The 19,205-nt window shown below is 37.3% G+C and overlaps 1 protein-coding gene across 1 annotated transcript in view; it reads left to right on the top strand.

The window, feature by feature from the left end:
- Positions 1 to 4,137: 4,137 nt before the first annotated feature.
- The window catches only part of LOC110022215 (BEACH domain-containing protein B), a 196,248-nt gene continuing 181,180 nt past the window's right edge, over positions 4,138 to 19,205 (top strand). Inside the window, 5 exon segments of the mRNA XM_020721041.1 lie at positions 4,138 to 4,297; positions 4,402 to 4,433; positions 4,757 to 4,959; positions 7,109 to 7,172; positions 18,852 to 19,056. Coding sequence (XP_020576700.1) covers positions 4,838 to 4,959; positions 7,109 to 7,172; positions 18,852 to 19,056 — 391 coding nt within the window. The 5' untranslated portion in view covers positions 4,138 to 4,297; positions 4,402 to 4,433; positions 4,757 to 4,837.

Raw genomic sequence — 19,205 nt, forward strand, 5'->3', positions numbered from 1 at the left:
TAAACCCACCCCATCCGGGCACAACCACTCTTTGGGTCATTGCCTCCATGACATGCCCACCCCATTCGGGCACAACCTTTCTTTGAGTCGTTGCCTCCACAACATGCCCACCCCTTCGGGTCACTGCTTCCACGAAACACCCATTCCTTTGGATCGATGTCTCCACGACACACCCGCTTCTGAGTTGTTGCCTCCATGATACACTCATCACCATTTTTATCATATGATTATTTGCATTTGCATCTGTATGCATACATGGATAGCGAACTAGGATTGATATGCTAGCGATCCCATGTTGGTCAAGATGTCTTAAATAGCATTGCTTGCTAAGTCGATCTCAACAAACAGTGCGAGTTGAAGCATCAAAATTAACACAAGCATGATTGTGATAATAATCTAACTTGTGTAACCCTGAATGTTACGGGTTTGCCTGTAACAACCCTTATTTTAAAATTAAAAATATTATATATTTTTCTACTAATTATGTCAGCCATAATGTTAAAATTATGTATATAGCAAGCTAGGCCATAAGTAAGGCCAACCCTTTTAAAAATTCATCATGGATGACACCCTTTAGATCCCTTGGATATTTAAGAAGGGTCCGGTGTGGCGGCCCTGTCGAAGTCATACATACATGGAGACTTACCCTAAGCACTTAGATGTTGGTTATGACACCTTCTCATTAGTTTGTGCTAGGGTATGAATGCTAGGTAGTATTTTCTTATGTCCTCATTATAGTTCTTTACAAGTTTGGTTGCCCTAACCAGCATCACTTTTTTTTGTTTTTTGTGTGCTTGCATGTTTATTGATTTTGTTTGCATAATAATATATTAGGTTGGTCTTCTTATAGGGATTCACACATAAAATACACACCACAGGTGTATCGGGGAGGAGCACTGTAATTATTTAAATACTAACTCTTTTTTGCAGGCGCTGCTTAGCTCCTCCCGCTAAACATGATTCATATGCAATGCATGTTTGTTGGCTTTACCCTTAATGTTGTTTTCAAGTAGGTTGAGTACCTCTTTTTACTTTTCTTTGTACTTTTTAGAGTCCCCATAAGAGTCTGTATTAGAAATAAGACTCAAGTAAGTGTTCTGAGGCATTAGGTGGGCTGAACCATGCGACAAAGACCAGGCGCTACTTGCATCTATCTCGTACTTTAATTATAAATCTCATCAATGTATAAAGTTAGGACTAAAAGTGTACTTATGTGGTGCATGATCACTCTTTATTTTTGGGATATGTTGTCGACCCAACAACATTAATCTTTTATTATTTTTTATTTGAGTCTTTTTACTGTGTTTCTTGCATGCTTATGTTTATATTAACTTCATCTTTTTTGGATTGTGGTTTGTTTGAGAACCCAATATTATAACTTAAACTCTCTAAGGGCCTAAATTTATAAAATTTTTCTATAAAATTCTAATAAAATTTCTAGATAAATTAAAACTTATGATTAAAATATTCAGGACTTTTAAAACTTGATTTTCCTTTCTTGCATATCCTTCGGGCCGATTTAAAAATGGGTTTCAAGACTTATCATATCCCAAGTCATACTAATAAGGCCTCAACTTTAAGACTTAAGTAAATAACTGCATCATATTGCATGTTTCAAGGAGAAGCTCTTGTGCTTCAATAACCTGACCGACCCAACATAAAATTCTACTTAGGTGGTTGCCTATTGTGCTTAGGGTGTTAGTGGCTTCCCCGACCTAGACATAGTGTATCTCCTTTTTATTGGGAGTGTTTTTAACTTTGTAGTTGATCCTCCCATTTTCTTCATTTCCAACGACATTCTTGTCACTTTGGAGGATATAAGTCTCACCTCTCAGAATTCCACATAATAGTTATATGATAGAGTTTCGTTCCTTTAATCTTCGGGTTACCAAGGTTCTCGTGGACGATGCAATTCATAAATTGCTGACCGGGGTTCTCGGGAAGTATTGAGCCGACTTTTAGTAGCTTGGGATGACGGGTCTGTGGTACCGGAACCAGACCACCTTTACCTTCTAAGGATTACTCCTCCCTTCCTTTGACTATCTTCATTATGTCCTCTCACTCCTTTTGCCTTTGTTAGTTTCATTCCAACGGCTCGATTACATATGATCTGCCATCCATTCGGGATAAGACGATTTGTTCTCTATTATTATGACCCTATGTGCTAGATACCCCCATTAAGATGACTTAGTCCTTTCGTAGGCTGCGTATGCTGATGAATTCGCTACGCATGTGGGATCATTGAGACTCACTCTCTGCCCAATACCTTAACGAGAGCTTTGAAAGCATCAGAGCATTATCTTGCAAAATAACGATCATTTGATAGCCCAGCGTCAGTTGTCACTATTAATGCAAGCAAAACTCTTTTTGGTTCAAGTGTATTATTGGGCAACCCATAGTATGTAATTAACCAAGTGGGATACGTCCCATTGAGAGTACTCTAGACCCCAGAACAAACAAACACATCTGAATCCTGATTCTGTGTAGCTTTGTTAGGCTTTTTTTGCTGATATTTGACACAAGCTATTTCAGTTCGATTTTGTTATGATATATATGCTTGATCTATTCTAGCGAGATTTGCCGCACAAAGGTTCTTCACGTTCTTTCTCTTATTTATCCGTCCAAGTCCTGCTTTTCTGGTTCCTATGTTATTCTGATCAATTACATTATCTAGAAGAGAGACTTATTCTAAAAGGGAAGTATACGACGATGAACAAACTGACGACTTCTTAAAAAAAATAGGTACAAAAACATACATTTTCTATATCTTTATACGAATTAGTATTATAGTTTTCTTGACGTGACCCTTTGTGTTTTGTTGTAAAATTGTTTAATTTTTTTTAATATTTCTTTCACATATTTATTTTTTTTCTCAAAACGGGTTATAATGTATTATAATCACAAGAAACATGAGTTAAAGAGCATCAAATCCTTCGTGAGTTCAAAGCTACTAATGCGACACATGGTGTGTTGATTACCAATCAAGAAGAGAAGGTAGCTACGATAGAAGATTATACCATTGTCTAAGAAACATGACACTTAAGGATTACAATTACTTTCACTGAGTTGATGACACGAATGACTGCACTCGGATAATGATTGGATTAGAGGAGATGCAACGCGGGAGAGAAGATTAACTTGAAGGCTTGATAATTAGGACTTGAAAACGAACGTCATTCTAAGTTTGCTGGTTATTGTGATTGTCTTCATTATTATAATTATACGCTTTAAATAACCGACCACTTTTTTATGTATTAGAGTATTTTGCACCGTACTGATGTTTTCTTTTTTATAGCAGGCCGTCTTTTTATTATTCTATTGTAATTATTATAAAAATTGCAATTATTCAAAAATATTACATACATAAGAGCAAAATAGATTTTCTCATCAGAAACAACATTTAGTAGATCTTCAAAACAGTCTCTATGAACAATTTTTTGACAATTATTGAGAAACAACTTTACAAACAACAACCACTCCAATCACACCATACATTACTATCTTATTGTTATAATTTGCGGTCTTCGTTCCCACTACAAACAACACGAAACTCGAAAATCCACTGCACGATCTCGACGATGGCGGTTCCACACCACGCAAATCTTTGGGGCAAATTCATGGTCTGCCACAATTTCATGGATTTCTTCGTAAAGTAGCCTTCAAGCTCTTTCTTCATTCGCCCATCTGCCAATCTCCAATCATCTGCTGTTAGGGTGTAAACGAGCCGAACACAAGTAAGCCCCGACTCAGCTCGTGTTCAGCTTATTAAAAAAGATCACTATTTGTGTTCGACTCATTTATATTTTAAACACAAATTGCTTGTGTCTTGCTCGTTTGTTTAATGATCCGAGCTCGAGCTGTTCGTAAAAAAAAAACCATTTTAACAACTCTAATCATATGATGCAGGATAAGAGCTAGATTTAAATATTTTTATTTATATTAAAATCTAATTTAAATATAATTTAATTATTTTATTTTATTTTTTAATTAATTATAAATATTTATATTTATTATTAAGATAACAATCATCAATTATAAATATATATATAATTGGTGATGAACGGACAAGTTTTAATTCGTGTTGAACTCATTTATATATAAAGCTCAAATTATTCATTCCTTAAGGGAAAGGAATGAATCAAGCTCGAGTGTTCGCGAAGAACGACTTTGACAGCCCTACCTGCCGACGCTGTTCGGTTTCTTGGATCCTTTACGTCGCAGCTCGAGCTGAAGGCAGCAAGAGGAGGAAGGAACAAGAGCATCGAAGCGAACGATAGGTTCAGGATCTTGTTCTTTGGTAAGATTGTGGCTGTTAGATTGGTTCTTCTTATCAATCAGGTGCAGTTACTGATTTTCAGTGAATAATTTTTGTCGCTCCTCTGGCTTTCATCTTTCGGTCAGAAATCGATGTGGGGAGAATTGCGGGTAAAAAGGTGCTACTGTTTTCCCACTTCCCTATTAAGTCCGATTGTGTTTGTTTTATTTTCTCACGGTGGTTCGATTTTCTTTATTTTTGCTTTTGAGGTTTCAGAAACCTTTATGCCGTAGGTCTCATGAAAGCGATTGTTTTTTTATGCTCGGTCTCTCAATATATTATTGTTTAGCCTGCATATTGGGTGTTACATTCCGTTTATTGCGCATATATGTTTCCTTGATGCACTTCTCTGTCAGTATTTATATTTGCTGTGTGTTTATTTTCTGTTCATCGCTCATCTTTGGTGGGCTGCCTTAACGAATACAGTATTTTGATGAACAGTTGCGGTTGAAGTACGGGTAGGCTTTGTACATAATCAAGTTTAATGGTAGCTTCAAAGCATCCTCGCTCTTCTTGCGAAGGATGAACATCGTCAAGGGGGTGGCTGATCTTCTTAGAAGATCAGCGAGTGGCCAAGTTGGGGAAGGCGGTTCATGGACTCAATCTGAGAAGCACTCTGCACCTTCTCCAAGAATCCGGTTTAGGTAGGCTTCATTGCTTTGTCACGGATTGTGCAGTGTTAAAATGAACTTTCTTTTATCCTCAGGCTGGTATTATATGTTGATTTACAGTCTGGTCCTGTCATCAATCTTAGTATTCTGCACTTGTTGCGGGTCCTGTTAATTTCAGCATTTCCATTCTGCCTGGTGGATGGAGAGAAAGAAATAAATATCCTGCTTTAAGTCCGCTAAAGAATAGAGCAACAAATCCTTGCAATATGGCTGGTCTGGAATAATATTAGCATCCTTGTCTAATTAATATCAGATGCCTGTTACCAATGAAGTTTGAATAATTAATAGTCCACTGAATGCAGATTTATAGTAGGAATCTTTCCTTTTATCTTATAACAAAAGAATGGCAATGGCTTTATCCCAACTATTCGGGGCTGACTTCATGAAACTTTTTAATTTTCGTTCAGTGGCATTTTAAGGGAAAATATTTGCGTACATAAGATGTACGCAGCGATGCGTACGTCAGGGGTTATTCAGGAGATACAGGGGGGTTATATCCGGGTTATACCCTCCTGTAACCTCCGTGTAACTCACTTGTAACTTTCGTGTAACTTATTTGTACCCATGAAACTACAGGATCGCGAGGCTCATTTGTAGGTTACATGTAGTTCACAAAGAGGTTACACAGGTTACATGTAGTTTACAAAGAGGTTACATGAGGGTTACAGTGGGGTATAACCCCGATATAACCCCCCTGTACCCCCTGAATAACCCCTGGATGTACGCAGCGCTGCGTACGTCTTATGTATGCAAATATTTTCCCATTTTAAGGGGCTGTCTGGTAAAGGATTTAAGTGGGTTTTATCTTAAATCTGCTAGACAGAAGAAGGGAAAATTTCAAATCATGGATTTTGTAAATCCGATTTAGGGTTTAGTTCCATTCAATTTTGTCTTAAATCCCAGATTGACTAAATCTTGGTTTTGGCAGGATTTAGCAAATCCGGATTTACAGGATTTACTAATGCTGTTATCAGTCAGCGCCCTTAGTTTTGTCTTCAGTTTGTGCAAGCCTTTATTTACAACTCGTAGCCACGCTTATGCGTGCATCTTCCTTTTCATTCAATGCCTTTTATAATGATTATGTTTACTTGCCTTATTAGTTTATGGTTCATTATCCTTTCTATATTCTCAAACCACCTGAATCAGCTTTTATCAACATTCTTCTTATTATACACTACCACTACAAGTCTACAACATTTCCAATGCAATCATTTGAAGCAATCCTTTCACCAATTTTTGTTAGCTAAAAAGCACTTTGAATCATTTAACAATAAATATTCCTTCCATATAGTTAGGCTGATAAATCAAAATCCATCAAATCCAACATAAACTGACTTTATGCAAAAAAAAAAATAAAAAAAAATAAAAAACCAGTATGCATTTTCTTTTTAAAGTTATTATTCAGTTGATCATTATTAATTTGCTGTCACATAAATTGTAGACCACTTAACTCATGCTTTTGTTACTTTTTATTGTCGACGCTTTCCTTGAACATTCAGTTGATTTGTTGTTGTATCTTTTACTTTAACATGCTAGAGGATACCCTTTTCTTGATTGTTAGTCAATGGTTTTCCTTTATACAATCATATACTTTAATCTCCCTTACAACTGCTAATACAATATTACTTGAACAGAATATTTTGATTGATTCAATATAACACAATGATGATGATGATGTTGAATTTGGAAAGATTCTTTCTGTTTTTTAGCTTGTAAAATGTTATACTTCAATGCTTTCTTCCTTAGGGTCTTCTGTGTATGATTGTTATTTATAATTGGAGGTTGTATTCGATAATTTTTGTTTAGAATGTTGCAAAGAAATTTGCTTATTTGAGCGCTGAGTTATATTAAGCATATTATACTATTTTTACCATTTGCAGTTGTCTTTTTTCTAATATTCTATAGACGAATTGCTGATACTATCACTATGTGGCATGTTTTCTTTTCACTTACGTTCTGGCTTCTTTTTGCTGTTGTATTGAGCATGTTAGATGTATTTGTTCTAATATATTGTTTTTGATAGCTTTTTATATATGAAATAGAAACAGAAATGGTTTTGTGCTTCATAGGAGACCATTGAAATTGAACTGATTTGTTTTAATAATTCACATCTCTTTCTCAGTGAAACTGGTGAAGAAGCAATTTTGAATTCACTTTGGCAGAGATATGAAAATACAATTGACAAGGTAAAGTCAACAAACCATCCATTTTTTCACATATTAATTGGCCTAGTGAAATGAATAAAATTATGCAATTATAGAATATATTTTTGTTATTCTTTTATTTTAGATGTGATTTTTATGTTGGCTGTTAGTTGTAGATGTCTTCTAGATCTATTTCCTTACCCTAAGTTTATAAATATTGCTGGCTTAAATGAGTTGGGCTTGAGTGAGCTAAAGTGTTATTAGCTCGATATGCTTTTATGTTTGTTTTTGGCTCATTAGTTTATTGATCATAACTCAATCAACTCACTAACATAAACTTTTCTTTATATTAACATTGATTTATTTCCTTTCCCTATATATATTTTTTATTTATTTTCTTCATGTTTTATATATTTCTTATCTGTAAATTTTTCATATTTTATATATTTTCTATGTTAGGAGTCATGTAATCAGTACTTATACCTCCCCTTTCATATCACTAAGATCATCCTACTTAATTCCCAAAATTTACTTGGTATCAGAGCCAATGATCTAACCCTAGTTGTTGTCGGGAGATCCACCCAATCGACGTCACTTCTTGCAGGACATCCATTTAGTCGCAGATTTTTCCAATCGGTTTTTTTTTTTCCAGCCGTCAGTGGTATCAGCCGATCCTCCTTGCAGATTTTTCTAGTTCAACCTCCTACAATTTTTTTCTAGTCGCTGATTAGGGCTGTCAGAAAAGCTCGTTGTTCACGAACAACTCGTGCTCAACTCGTTAAGTAGCTCGTGTTCGACTCATTCGTTAAGTAAATGAGCGGAACACGAACAATTTTTTTAAGCTTGAACTAAAAACAAGCCGAACATGAACAACTCTTTGTTCGCTCATATTCGACCCATTTTAGCTCGAAATAAAAAAAAAATCATATAATTATTTATATAATAATAATTATATTATTATCTATATAATAATATATTATATATATTACTTATATAATAATATATTATTTATATTTATATCTAAGTTTAAATCATAACAGTTCGTGTGGTAATGTGGTTATGTGACTTCTTTTGCATAGATTTGGTCTAGGTTCGAATCTAACACTCAACATATATTTTTTGTCAAATAATTTTAACGAATCAATTTTAAGCTGAACACGAACAAAAATATTTAAATCGAGCTGAACTTGAACATACTCTTCACGAGTCAAGTTCGAACACAAGCCAATTTCGAACACGAGCAATTTCAAACGAGCTGAACACAAGCCAAGCCTGAGCTCGCTCAAGCTCGACTCGTTTATAGCCCTACCGCTCCACTGTTGGTTTTTCCTGAAGGTCCGGCTGTCGGTGGTATCAATTGATTCTTTATGTAGAATTTTCCAGACGTTTTTCCTGAAGGTTCAACCACTGATCATTCCTGCATCTTTTTCTAGCCGTCGGACCTCCCTCCTGCAATCAAAATCCTTCTATGTCTCGGCATCCCAACTTGACTTTTTGGCTCAATCAGAATCATGACGGACTCCTTCACCATCGAGCCTCCTTCCAACGGTGTACTTGAGTTCACCAAAGGATCGACACCGACCTCAATTCCTCCGCAGACCGGAGGACCTGAAAACCATTTGAATTTTCTGTTCATCACCCATAAACTCAATGATTCTAGTTTGCTCAAATGGTTCCAAGCTGTCATTCTTCGTCAAAGGATGGGACTTCGGTCATCTCACGTGTATGATTCGTGAACCTCCGAAGGCTAATCAGACGTATGCAGTGCAGTAAGTAGAGAATTCCATGAAAACCTCGATTGGTTGTTTGTTACTATTTCTTCCGTCTACAAACGCCCTCTGGATTGACGTTCGCTATACCTACTCAGACGCAGGTAATTCTAGCCAATTCTATGAGATTTCTAAGAAGATACGTGAGGTAAAATAATGATCAAGGATGATGGCCTAGTACTACAATGACTTGGTTGCCTTATGGATGGAATGCAAACTCTATTACACTTGAAATTCTCCGGCTGATCTTTTCCTCTTAAAAAAAATGTGAAAAATTATCGTGCTTTCCAATTCCTGGCCGGCCTGAACAAAGATCTTGATGAAGTTCGGGGCCGTATACTTGGTCGTGATTCCCTTACTTCAACTTAGGCGGCATTCATCGAGATTCTTTATGAAGAAAGCCAGAAACTTGTCTTGCTCGACACCTCCACTCCTTCATCCGAACCTTCCGTCTTGGTTTCCAATAATGCTTAACAGTCTAATACACCTTTAGGAGCCAATCACTCCACATTTGATTTCTGTCATATACCCTACCATACCCAAGATAAGTGTTGGAAGTTCTATGGGAAATTGATAAATAAGTTTTCGACCAAATACCCCATGCTAAGGGTTTTACTATGACCTCAGAATCCACGACAGTGCAGCAGACCCCCACTCAAACCATCCAAAATCGCCATACTTCATCAAGAGTCAGATGAAACACTTAATTAAGCTGCTTGAATCTAGTTAGGTCTCTTCCGGTCGTCGACTTCTCATGTTCGTCAAGATAGCATTTCTCTGACACTGCTTTTACGTATTCTAGTCCATAGATTATTGATTCAAGTGCCACAAACCACATAAACGGGTGTTCTCAAGCTTTCTTGACATTTTCTCAATTCTCCTGGAGAGATACTATTAATATTATTGACGGTTCCTGTAGTTGTTCTAACAGCCGGGCTGCCTCTGAGATCCGTGTTACACATACCTTTGCTGAAGTGAATTGTAACCTCTTGTCGGTCAGTAAGTTGTCATATGACATTGATTGCGTTGCTCATTTTTCTCTTGATGTTTGTGTCTTTCAGATTCATCGTTCTGGAAGGATAATAGTAACTGCTATGCAGGTAACCGTGCTCTACTTCTTCAAAGAACAAGGCAATGATGACGTGAATACTCCATCCCGTAGTTGTAGTTTTTTTCCGATCTACTGAATTTCCTATTACGCTTTTACTTGCCATTTGGGTTGTCCCAGATTTCACAATTTAAAACAATTGTATCCTTTGAGGTTTATTAATAAAAAATATATCTAATTTTTAATGTGAGATTTGTCATTTAACTAAACATCAACGTGCATCATATACACTCCATCCTTAAACTCATACCGATCATTTTTCACTGATTCATAGTGACTTATGGGGACCCTCCCGAGTTTTAATATACACCAATAAACGGTAGTTTTTTACCTTGATTGATGACCATACTGGATGACTTGGGTCTATATATTAAAAGACAAATTTGAAGTGGGGGTTGTCTTAAGAAAATTTCACTCTTTCATTTTGACTTAATTCAAAACCTCTATTCAAGTTTTCGGATTGACGACAATCATGAATTTTTTAACTCTATATTGGGGGAAATCTTGGTAAGGGTATCCTCTATCATAGCTGCTGTACGGATACTCAACAAAATGGGATACCCAAAAGGAAAAACTAACCCCTTTTTGAAGTTGTTTGTTCCATTATGTTTCAATCTAATATCCCAAAATATTTTTGGAATGACGCCATGCTTATCGACACAAAAATCCACAACTTTTGGACATCGTTAGCAGTCTTGATGTCTTGTTTTGCTACCAATCGGTTATTCTCTACATTAAACCCTAAAATATTTTGGTGCAGGACCTTTGTTCGGAACACAACCCTAACTTGTAGTAAACTTGATCCCCAATCAATTAAATGTGTCGTTTTCGGACAATCAATCACTTAGAAAGGCTACCGGTGCCTTGATTCTATCACTAATAAACTCTATATGAGTTTCGATATCTCTTTTTTTTTTGGAAGTGTCTTTTACTTCCCTAACACTGCCTGAAGTGGGGAGGCTAGATTTTTTGGACGCTATTCCTTTTTTTGTCTCCATTGAATATTCTACCTACTCCTACATCCACTGTTTTTGAGGGTCCCTCTGTCTCCCTGGATCCGCCACCAACCAAACCAACATCTCCTCGATCCACCATGTGTCTACACTCGGCGTACCAAACCCTCGGTTGAGACTTGTCACAATGCCTTTACTCTTGAGCCCACTGCCTTGTTGCAGGTCTTAAAATCCGCTCTAACTGACATCTCCAGTATGAGACTCTCAACTTGCGGGGATTCCTCCTGCTTTGAATGAGGAGGTGAATTCTACCATTGGGGTACATAATCAGACATGCTTTATTTATCCCATGACAAAATACGTCTCATTCCACAACTAATCACCGACCTATAAAGCATTTGTCACTTTCGACAAATTTTGTCTTCCATCCACTATTGAGGTAGCATTGGCGGACCTTTACTAGAAGGCGACAGTAGTGGATACGATGATTGCCCTTCGGCGAACTCATACGTAGGATGTTGTTGATCTTTCTTTGAGGAAAAAAAAAACAGTTGGTTGCTGGTGGATTTTTAGCACCAAATTTAACTTCGATTGATTCTTTGAACGCAATAAACCGTTGGAGTTAACTTTGAGAGATTTGCTTCGGTAACTAAATTAAACACCATTTGGGTTCTGTTATCACTTGCCGTGAATCTGGATTGACCCATACTCCAACTGACTGTCAAGAATGCTTTCCTTAACAACGATCTCGCAGAGGACGTGTATATGTCCTCCCATCGGGCTTTGACTCAACCTCTTTTCTTGGATAAGTGTGTTGACTGCAGAAGTTTATTTATGGATCGAAACACTCCCTCATGGTTTGGTTTGATAAGTTCACAAGTTGTGGGTCATGATTTCTCTCAAGCTCAATCTGATCACACAATGTTTTTCTGACACTCATCTGAAGACTGGATTGCCATCCTCATCTTCTATTTCTGTGACATCTTACTCACAGGTGATGATCGACCGACCTTGGTATCTCTTACAAACATTATAACCGCATCTTTTGAGATGAAGGGCTTGGGTTCTCGCAGGTATTTCTTAGGTATGGAAGCAGCTCGGTTCTTTCGGGTCATTAGTCTTTCCTAGTTCAAATATGTGACATCTTTACTGACTGAGACAAAGTTACTTCTTTGCAAACTGATAGTTGTTCCAATGGATCCCAATGAGAAGTTGACAGATGTTCCCAATGCCGTTTCAGTGAACAAGACACTCTACCGATGTCTAGTGGGTAACTCATTTACCTAGCCCATATGCTCTCAAACTTAGTTTATGCATGAATCCTACGAGCACCATCTCACCGCTGTACATCAGATCCTTAACTACTTGAAAGACATGCCAGACTCATGTTTGTTGTTTTCTTGTCACACCTCTTGCGCTGTTGTAGTTTATACGTACGCTGATTGGATCGGTTTCATCCATGTTCGGCGATCTACCTCGGCTTATTGCTCCTTCGTGTTGGGAAAACTTGTCACATGGAAAAGTAAATAACATCGTGCTGTTACCATAGCAGTGCTGAAGCTGAGTTTCGGTGAACAAGACACTACCGATGTCTAGTGGGGAAACTCATTTACCTACCATATGCTCCCAAACTCAATTCTTGGCTTCTTGCATGTTCCCTACGAGCACCATCTCTTACATCAGATCCTTCGCTACTTGAAAGACACTTCAGGCTCATGTTTGTTGTTTTCTTGTCACACCCATCACTCTGTTGTAGTTTATACATGTGCTGATTGTGTCAGGTCCATTCAACCGATCTACTTCGGGCTAATGCTCCTTCGTGTGTGAAGATCTTGTTGCATGGAAAAGTAAATACAGTGTGTGGTTAAAAATTGAACTCCATGTAAATATGCATGCAAACATGTGGCATATGCGAAAACATTGAACTCCATGCAGAGCAGCACTCATAAACCATACTTAAAAATTTAGCTCTCTGTGTTATTATACGGAATAGAACCCTCAATTTCTAGCTTCATATTTGAATTAACTTCTCCCTATACTTATAGCTAAAATAAGTTGACCTTGGTTTCAGAAATCATTTAAACTCATCAGTGAACATGACCCTTAATAGAAGATAAAATAAACTACTATGCTGTGGAAGTGGAATTGTCAAATTTAGAGAATAAAACTATATACTTTTATTGATAGGAAGAGAGAGACAAGTTAAAATAAACTACTATGCTGTGGAAGTGGAATTGTCAAATTTAGAGAATAAAACTGTATACTTTTATTGATAGGAAGAGAGAGACAAGTTTCAATAAAAAAAATACATAAATTTAGAAAGTAAACCCATCTAGGAAATACATATGGAAATATAAATAAAGGAAGCAAATAAAATAAAATAAAAGTTAGTAATAATTGTAACAATAATTAGCCTAATAATTAGGCTAATATTCTAATACTCTCCTACAAGTTGAAGCATAGATGTCCATCATGTTTAACTTGAATTTGAAGTCGTCAAACAATAGCTGCGAAAGATTTTTGATAAGGATATCTGCTAATTAACCATTAAATGGGACAAATGGAATACAAATCTCCAATGAAACGAGCTTCTCCTTGATGAAATGCCTGTCATTCTCCACATGCTTGGTCCGATCTTGCTGGACCAAATTATGGGCAATACTAATGAGTGCTTTATTATCACAAAACAACTAGAGAAAGCAGAGACCGACAAATGCAATTTACGAAGCATGATGCGTAACTAGAAAGCTTCATAGATACCCAAGGACATGAAGCGAAACTCGACTTCAACATTGCTGCAGTCAGAACCGATTGATTTTTGCTTTTTCACTTGACAAGATTTCCTCACATGAATGGATAATATCTTAAGGTGGAGCGCTGATCATGGACAGACCCAGCTCAATCCATATATGTATAAACATCAATAGAACGAGAGGTGGCGCGAGAAAAACAAACATGTCAGGTGTGCCGTTTAAGTAGTGAAGGTTCCTTTGGATAACTCAGAGATGGTGTTCATAGAGATCATGCATGAATTGACTCACAATACCTACTTCATGTCAATTGTTGGGGCGAGTATGACCAAGGTAAATGTGTTTTCCCACAAACCATTGGCAGTTAGCCTTGCTCACTGGACCCGCATTGGGAATATCAACTAGGTTCTCATTGAGATCTATTGGGACTGCCACTGGTTTGCAAAGGTGAAAGTTATTCTCTGTCAATAGATCAAACACATATTTATATTGAGACAAACAAATGCCCCTAGATAATCAAACAACTTCCATGCCTAAGAAGTACTGAAGTGTTCCCAAGTCCTTCATTTCAAATGTAGTAGCAAGAATACATGTCAAAGATTTTCAATTCTGGTAGATCATCACTTGTGAGTACAATATCATCGTCATAAACAATAAGGATATCAATTTTGTCATTGAAGGAATGCCAAAAGAAGAGAGTATGATCTGATTGGGCCTTTGAAAAAACATGCCCCATTACCACTTTTATGTCCTTACCAAAGCAGACCCTTGGGGATTGCTTTATTCTGTAGAGAGACTTTCACAATCGACACACTTGTTCCTTGAGAACAGTAGAGTTGAAGCCAGGAGGGAGGCACATATATATCTTCTCTTTGAGATCCTCATTTTGAAAGACATTTTTGAGTTCTAGTTGGAGTAAAGTCCAATCCAAATTTACAACAAGGGAAAGTAGGACCCGAATGGTGTTTAATTTAGCAATTGGAGCAAAAGTCTCCTCATAATCAACTCCATTTGTTTGTGAGTAGCCTTTGATGTCTAACCGTGCATGATTGCATTTAAATGATCCATCAGAGTTAAACTTGGTGTTAAAAATCCAGTGACACCCTGCTGCTTTCTTACCTGAAGGAAGGTCCATAACATCCCATATATGATGCCATTGAAGGACTTTTATTTCATCCATTACTGCAACTTTCTAGGAAGGATCATCTAATGCTACTTCAATAGTGGATGGGAGGTGATGATCCATCATGGTAGCAACAAACACTTTATAACTCAATAATACGTTGTGAAAAGAGATTTATTTCTCTATGGAATAAAGAGAGCTTACCTGATTACATATTTCCACAGGAGAATCCACCTTACCATTCAGAGTGGTGTCAATTCTAGGGATGTCCCTCGAAGCGGATTTCAGTTCCTGTAAAGAGGCAGCGGGCTCTGGAGTGGGATCATGAGGCACTGAGTATAGATATAGAGAATGAGAGGAGGTTCTAGTTGTTTGATAGGTGGTGGATTCAAAGGGACAAAGTGCTCATCAGATATAGTAATTGGAGAAATATCCATAGGAGTCAGATAAGGAATAATGTCCAAGAAATCAAACTACCTCTCATTTGAGGCAGTGATAGGGTGGTAGGAAACAATTTCAGAAAAGGAGACATTTGCTATTACATAGAGTTTATTTGTGGTAGGATCAAGACAACGACGGTCTTTTTGAATAGTAGAATATTCGTTGAAGACGCACTTTGTAGATCTGGGATCAAACTCACTACAATTAGGGGTAGCCTTCTGAACGAAGGCCATGCACTAAAAAATTTTGGGTTTAAGAGTGGTGAAGAACTGATTGTTAGGGAAACAAGACATCAAGATGACTAATGAATTTCTGAAGTTATGAATTTTTGTGGGAATTCTATTGATGAGATAGATGACAGTAAACACAACATCTTTCCATAACCTTTTTGGGACTTTAGATCGAAACATATTTGGAGCGAGTTATTTCGAGAAGGTATTTGTTTTTTCTCTTGGCTACTCCATTTTGTTGAGGAGTGTCCGTGCATGAGTTTTTGTGGAGGATGCCCTTACTTACCAAGAACTCACCTAAAATAGAATTAAACAATTCATTGCTATTGTTCATTCGAAGGACTTGAATTGAAGTTTTGAATTTGGTAAAAAATGAATGAGTGAGTTTTTAAAGGCGACAACAACTTCAAATTTCTCTTTTAGGATATAGATCCTCATCCTTTGAGTGTGGTCATCAATCAAGGTAAATAACCACGGTTTATTAGTGTAGTTGGGGGTGCAAGTGGGTCCGACAAGTCACTGTGAATAAGTGAAAATGAAACGAAAGGCATGTAAGGATGAGATGCATAAGGAACATGATGATGTTTAACTAATTGAAAAATTTCACATTTGAAGTTAGCATGATTTTTATTAGTAAACATCATCATATGCAATTGCTTTAAACATTGAAAACTGAAATGAATCAAACGATAATGCAACAACATAATAGGACACTTAGTGGATCGAGAGAAACTGCAACTGCTGGGAGATTCAGTGGATTGAGAAAAACTGTAACTATTGGGAGAAGTGTAATCATCCTACTTGAACGACAATACTGAAAGACACTAACATCAGGAGAGAAGTTAGCAACACAATCCATATTATGTGTTAGTTTACTAATATGTAACATGTTACACTTTGACAAATGAACACATAACACAAATTCTAGAGTTAGATCGATTGTTAACACAACTGATCTTTTAGCAACAATCGAGTTACAAGAGCCATCAACAATTTTAACCGTCTTTCTTAGAGCATGAATGTTATGTTGAGAAATCTTGAGAGCATTCAATCATTTGGTCCGTGGCACTTGAATCAATGATTCATCGACTAGAAAAGAAGTAGGCATATAAGTGATACCTTGATGGACGCGGGGGGTTGATGGGCTGGAAATGAACTGATTGGATCCGAGTAGTTTGATTTAGTTGCTCCATCTGACTCTTAAGAGTGTCGGGTGATTTCAGAATATTCTGAGTAGCAGTTGGTTGTATCGTAGTGGATTGAGATGTAGTAGTGAGACCCTTACCAGAGGAGGATTTGATGAAAGGTTTGTATTGTGGTTTCCCATGAAGTTTTCAACACTTCTATCGAGTATGATTGAGTTTGTGACAGTAATCACAAGTGGACCCAGTGGCTTGAGGAGGGTTTGACTAGTGTTGAATACTATTAGTGGATGGTTTGTCTGAGGTGTAAGTGCCGAGCATGACAATTCTCAGACTCTTTTCTCTTCGAATTTCTGTGAAAGCAGCACGGGTGGAGGGAAGATGATCCTGGCCAAGGGTACGTCCCCAAACTTCATCAATGTTTTTGTTAAGACCAGCCAAAAATTAGAACATGAATTCTTTTTCTACATTTTTCTAGAAGAGGGAAAGTTTTGCTAGAGATTCCTACGTGTAGCATACGACCGCCAAATCATAGTAGTACCGGGCCGCGTTTCTCAATCCTTGTTTTGCCTTGCAGATCTTCTTAGAAACCTCATAAGGTTGATTGAAGCTCCCTACATCTGAGGAGGTATCCCGAAAACCAATCCATAGGGCACTGACAGAAGGGAGAAACCTATAAGAATGTCCAAGCGCAGTCTTTATGGAGTTAATCAGCCATTACATGACTATGAAATTTTTCAGTTCCCATGTTTCATATGCCTGATCAGTTTTTGAAGGTCACGAATCATGCCTGTGGGATAACCAAATTTCTTGCATCTCTTGACGAACAAAGACATGACTTGGGGCCATTGGAGAAAATTAGATCCGCTCAATTTATCGGTGGTGATTAGGAAGTTCTTGTGGTTTTCCGCTTCTCTAGTTTGTGGAGAGATGGAGATCGGTGTCGACCCTCCGGTGACTAAAGTACACCGTTGGGAGAGTTCCCAGTTGTGGAAGAGCACGCCATAATTCCAACTGAGCCAAATGAGATGTTGGGTTGCTGAGACATAAGCAGACCCTGGAAGCTGGACAGGAGAAGAACCGACAAATGGAAGGATCCCTGGAAATTGGAGAAACAAATCAGCCGGCGGCAGAAATTTTCGGCGGTTGAAAACAACTGCCAACAAGCCACGTGATATTCTCATGGAGTCAGCTCAGGTGTCCCGTAGGAAGGCTGACGGTGAGGGTAGGGATGCTGACACTCTGAGATTTCGTGGCATTTTTTGATATCTGGCAGGTGGCAGCAACTTAGGTGACGTCGAGATCTGATAGAATCTTGTAAGGACTATAGAAATCCTGTAAGGCAGCTCAAGTAAATCTTGTAAGGGCGGTAGAAATCCTGTAATGCAGCTCAAGTGACGCTGAGATCTGGCAGCAGGAAGGAGTCAAACAGGGAGAACCTGTAAGGGTTGGTGGCAGGAATCCTGTAGGGAAGAACCTGCGGGTTGCTGGCAGCTAGGGTAGAGTCTCTAGGGATAAGGACATGGCTCTGATACTATGTCAAATTTAGAAAATAGAGATGCATATTTTTATTGATAGGAAGAGAGGTATAAATACATACTACAAGTTCCAAATAAACGAAAGGCATAATTCTAAAAATAAATCAATCTGGAAATACATAAATATGAAAATGGAAGTAAAGAAATCAAATAAAATCAAATAAAAGCTAATAATAACTGCAACAATAATTAGCCTAATAATTAAATTAATACTTCTATTGGAAATCATCTTAAGAAAGATGATGAGAAACCGCAAAGTGTTCAAATTGCATGCTCATTGTCAAAATACTTGGTTTATACAAAACATTTTAAGAACGATCTTCTAAGCTTTCAAAACAGACTGGCTCATATCTGCGGCGAAACAAGATACAGTAAGATAGAAAGATTGATTCAATATTATATTATTTGAAATGTAGGTATCTTCAAAAAGATCATCTAGCTGTACAATATCTTATGCATCATACATGGATATTAGTGACCTTCAGGGGTTGGAAACCTTGACAACTAGTACATTCTTGACTTGTTTGGCTATCGTTATTTGGATCCATTTGGTGCATATTCATCAAAGAAGTTTCGATATCTTAATATTATTATTTTTTACTTGAATCATTTGGGTTTCTTTTAATTATTTTGGTTTCTATGTTACATTATTAATTTGATTTTATAGGTGGAAAAGAGAAAATCCTTGCAAGTTTTTCTCTTGCACTTCATACAGACTTACAAAAATTGGGAGCCTGAAAATAATGACGACTTATCAATTGTGCTGCCATCATCAGATGGTATAATTATTGGATGTTCTTCTGGGCATCCATCTGAAGTTATCCTTATTCTCGTTCAAGAAATTACTCGGTTAACTTCTCTTGTGTCTGAGTGTAAGTGTGTTTGCATGGTCTTCAACGTTCTTTTTGCCTTATTTAATTGTTTTGGCTGACAAAGCTAATTTCTTGGCAATTTCTATTCTATTTTGTTGGCTTAATTATATTTTTTATTCTCTAGCTTAACTCTTTAATTTTTAGCGTGT

Source organism: Phalaenopsis equestris, unplaced genomic scaffold (genome assembly GCF_001263595.1).
Source record: "Phalaenopsis equestris unplaced genomic scaffold, ASM126359v1 Scaffold000174, whole genome shotgun sequence".
Taxonomy (NCBI): domain Eukaryota; kingdom Viridiplantae; phylum Streptophyta; class Magnoliopsida; order Asparagales; family Orchidaceae; genus Phalaenopsis; species Phalaenopsis equestris.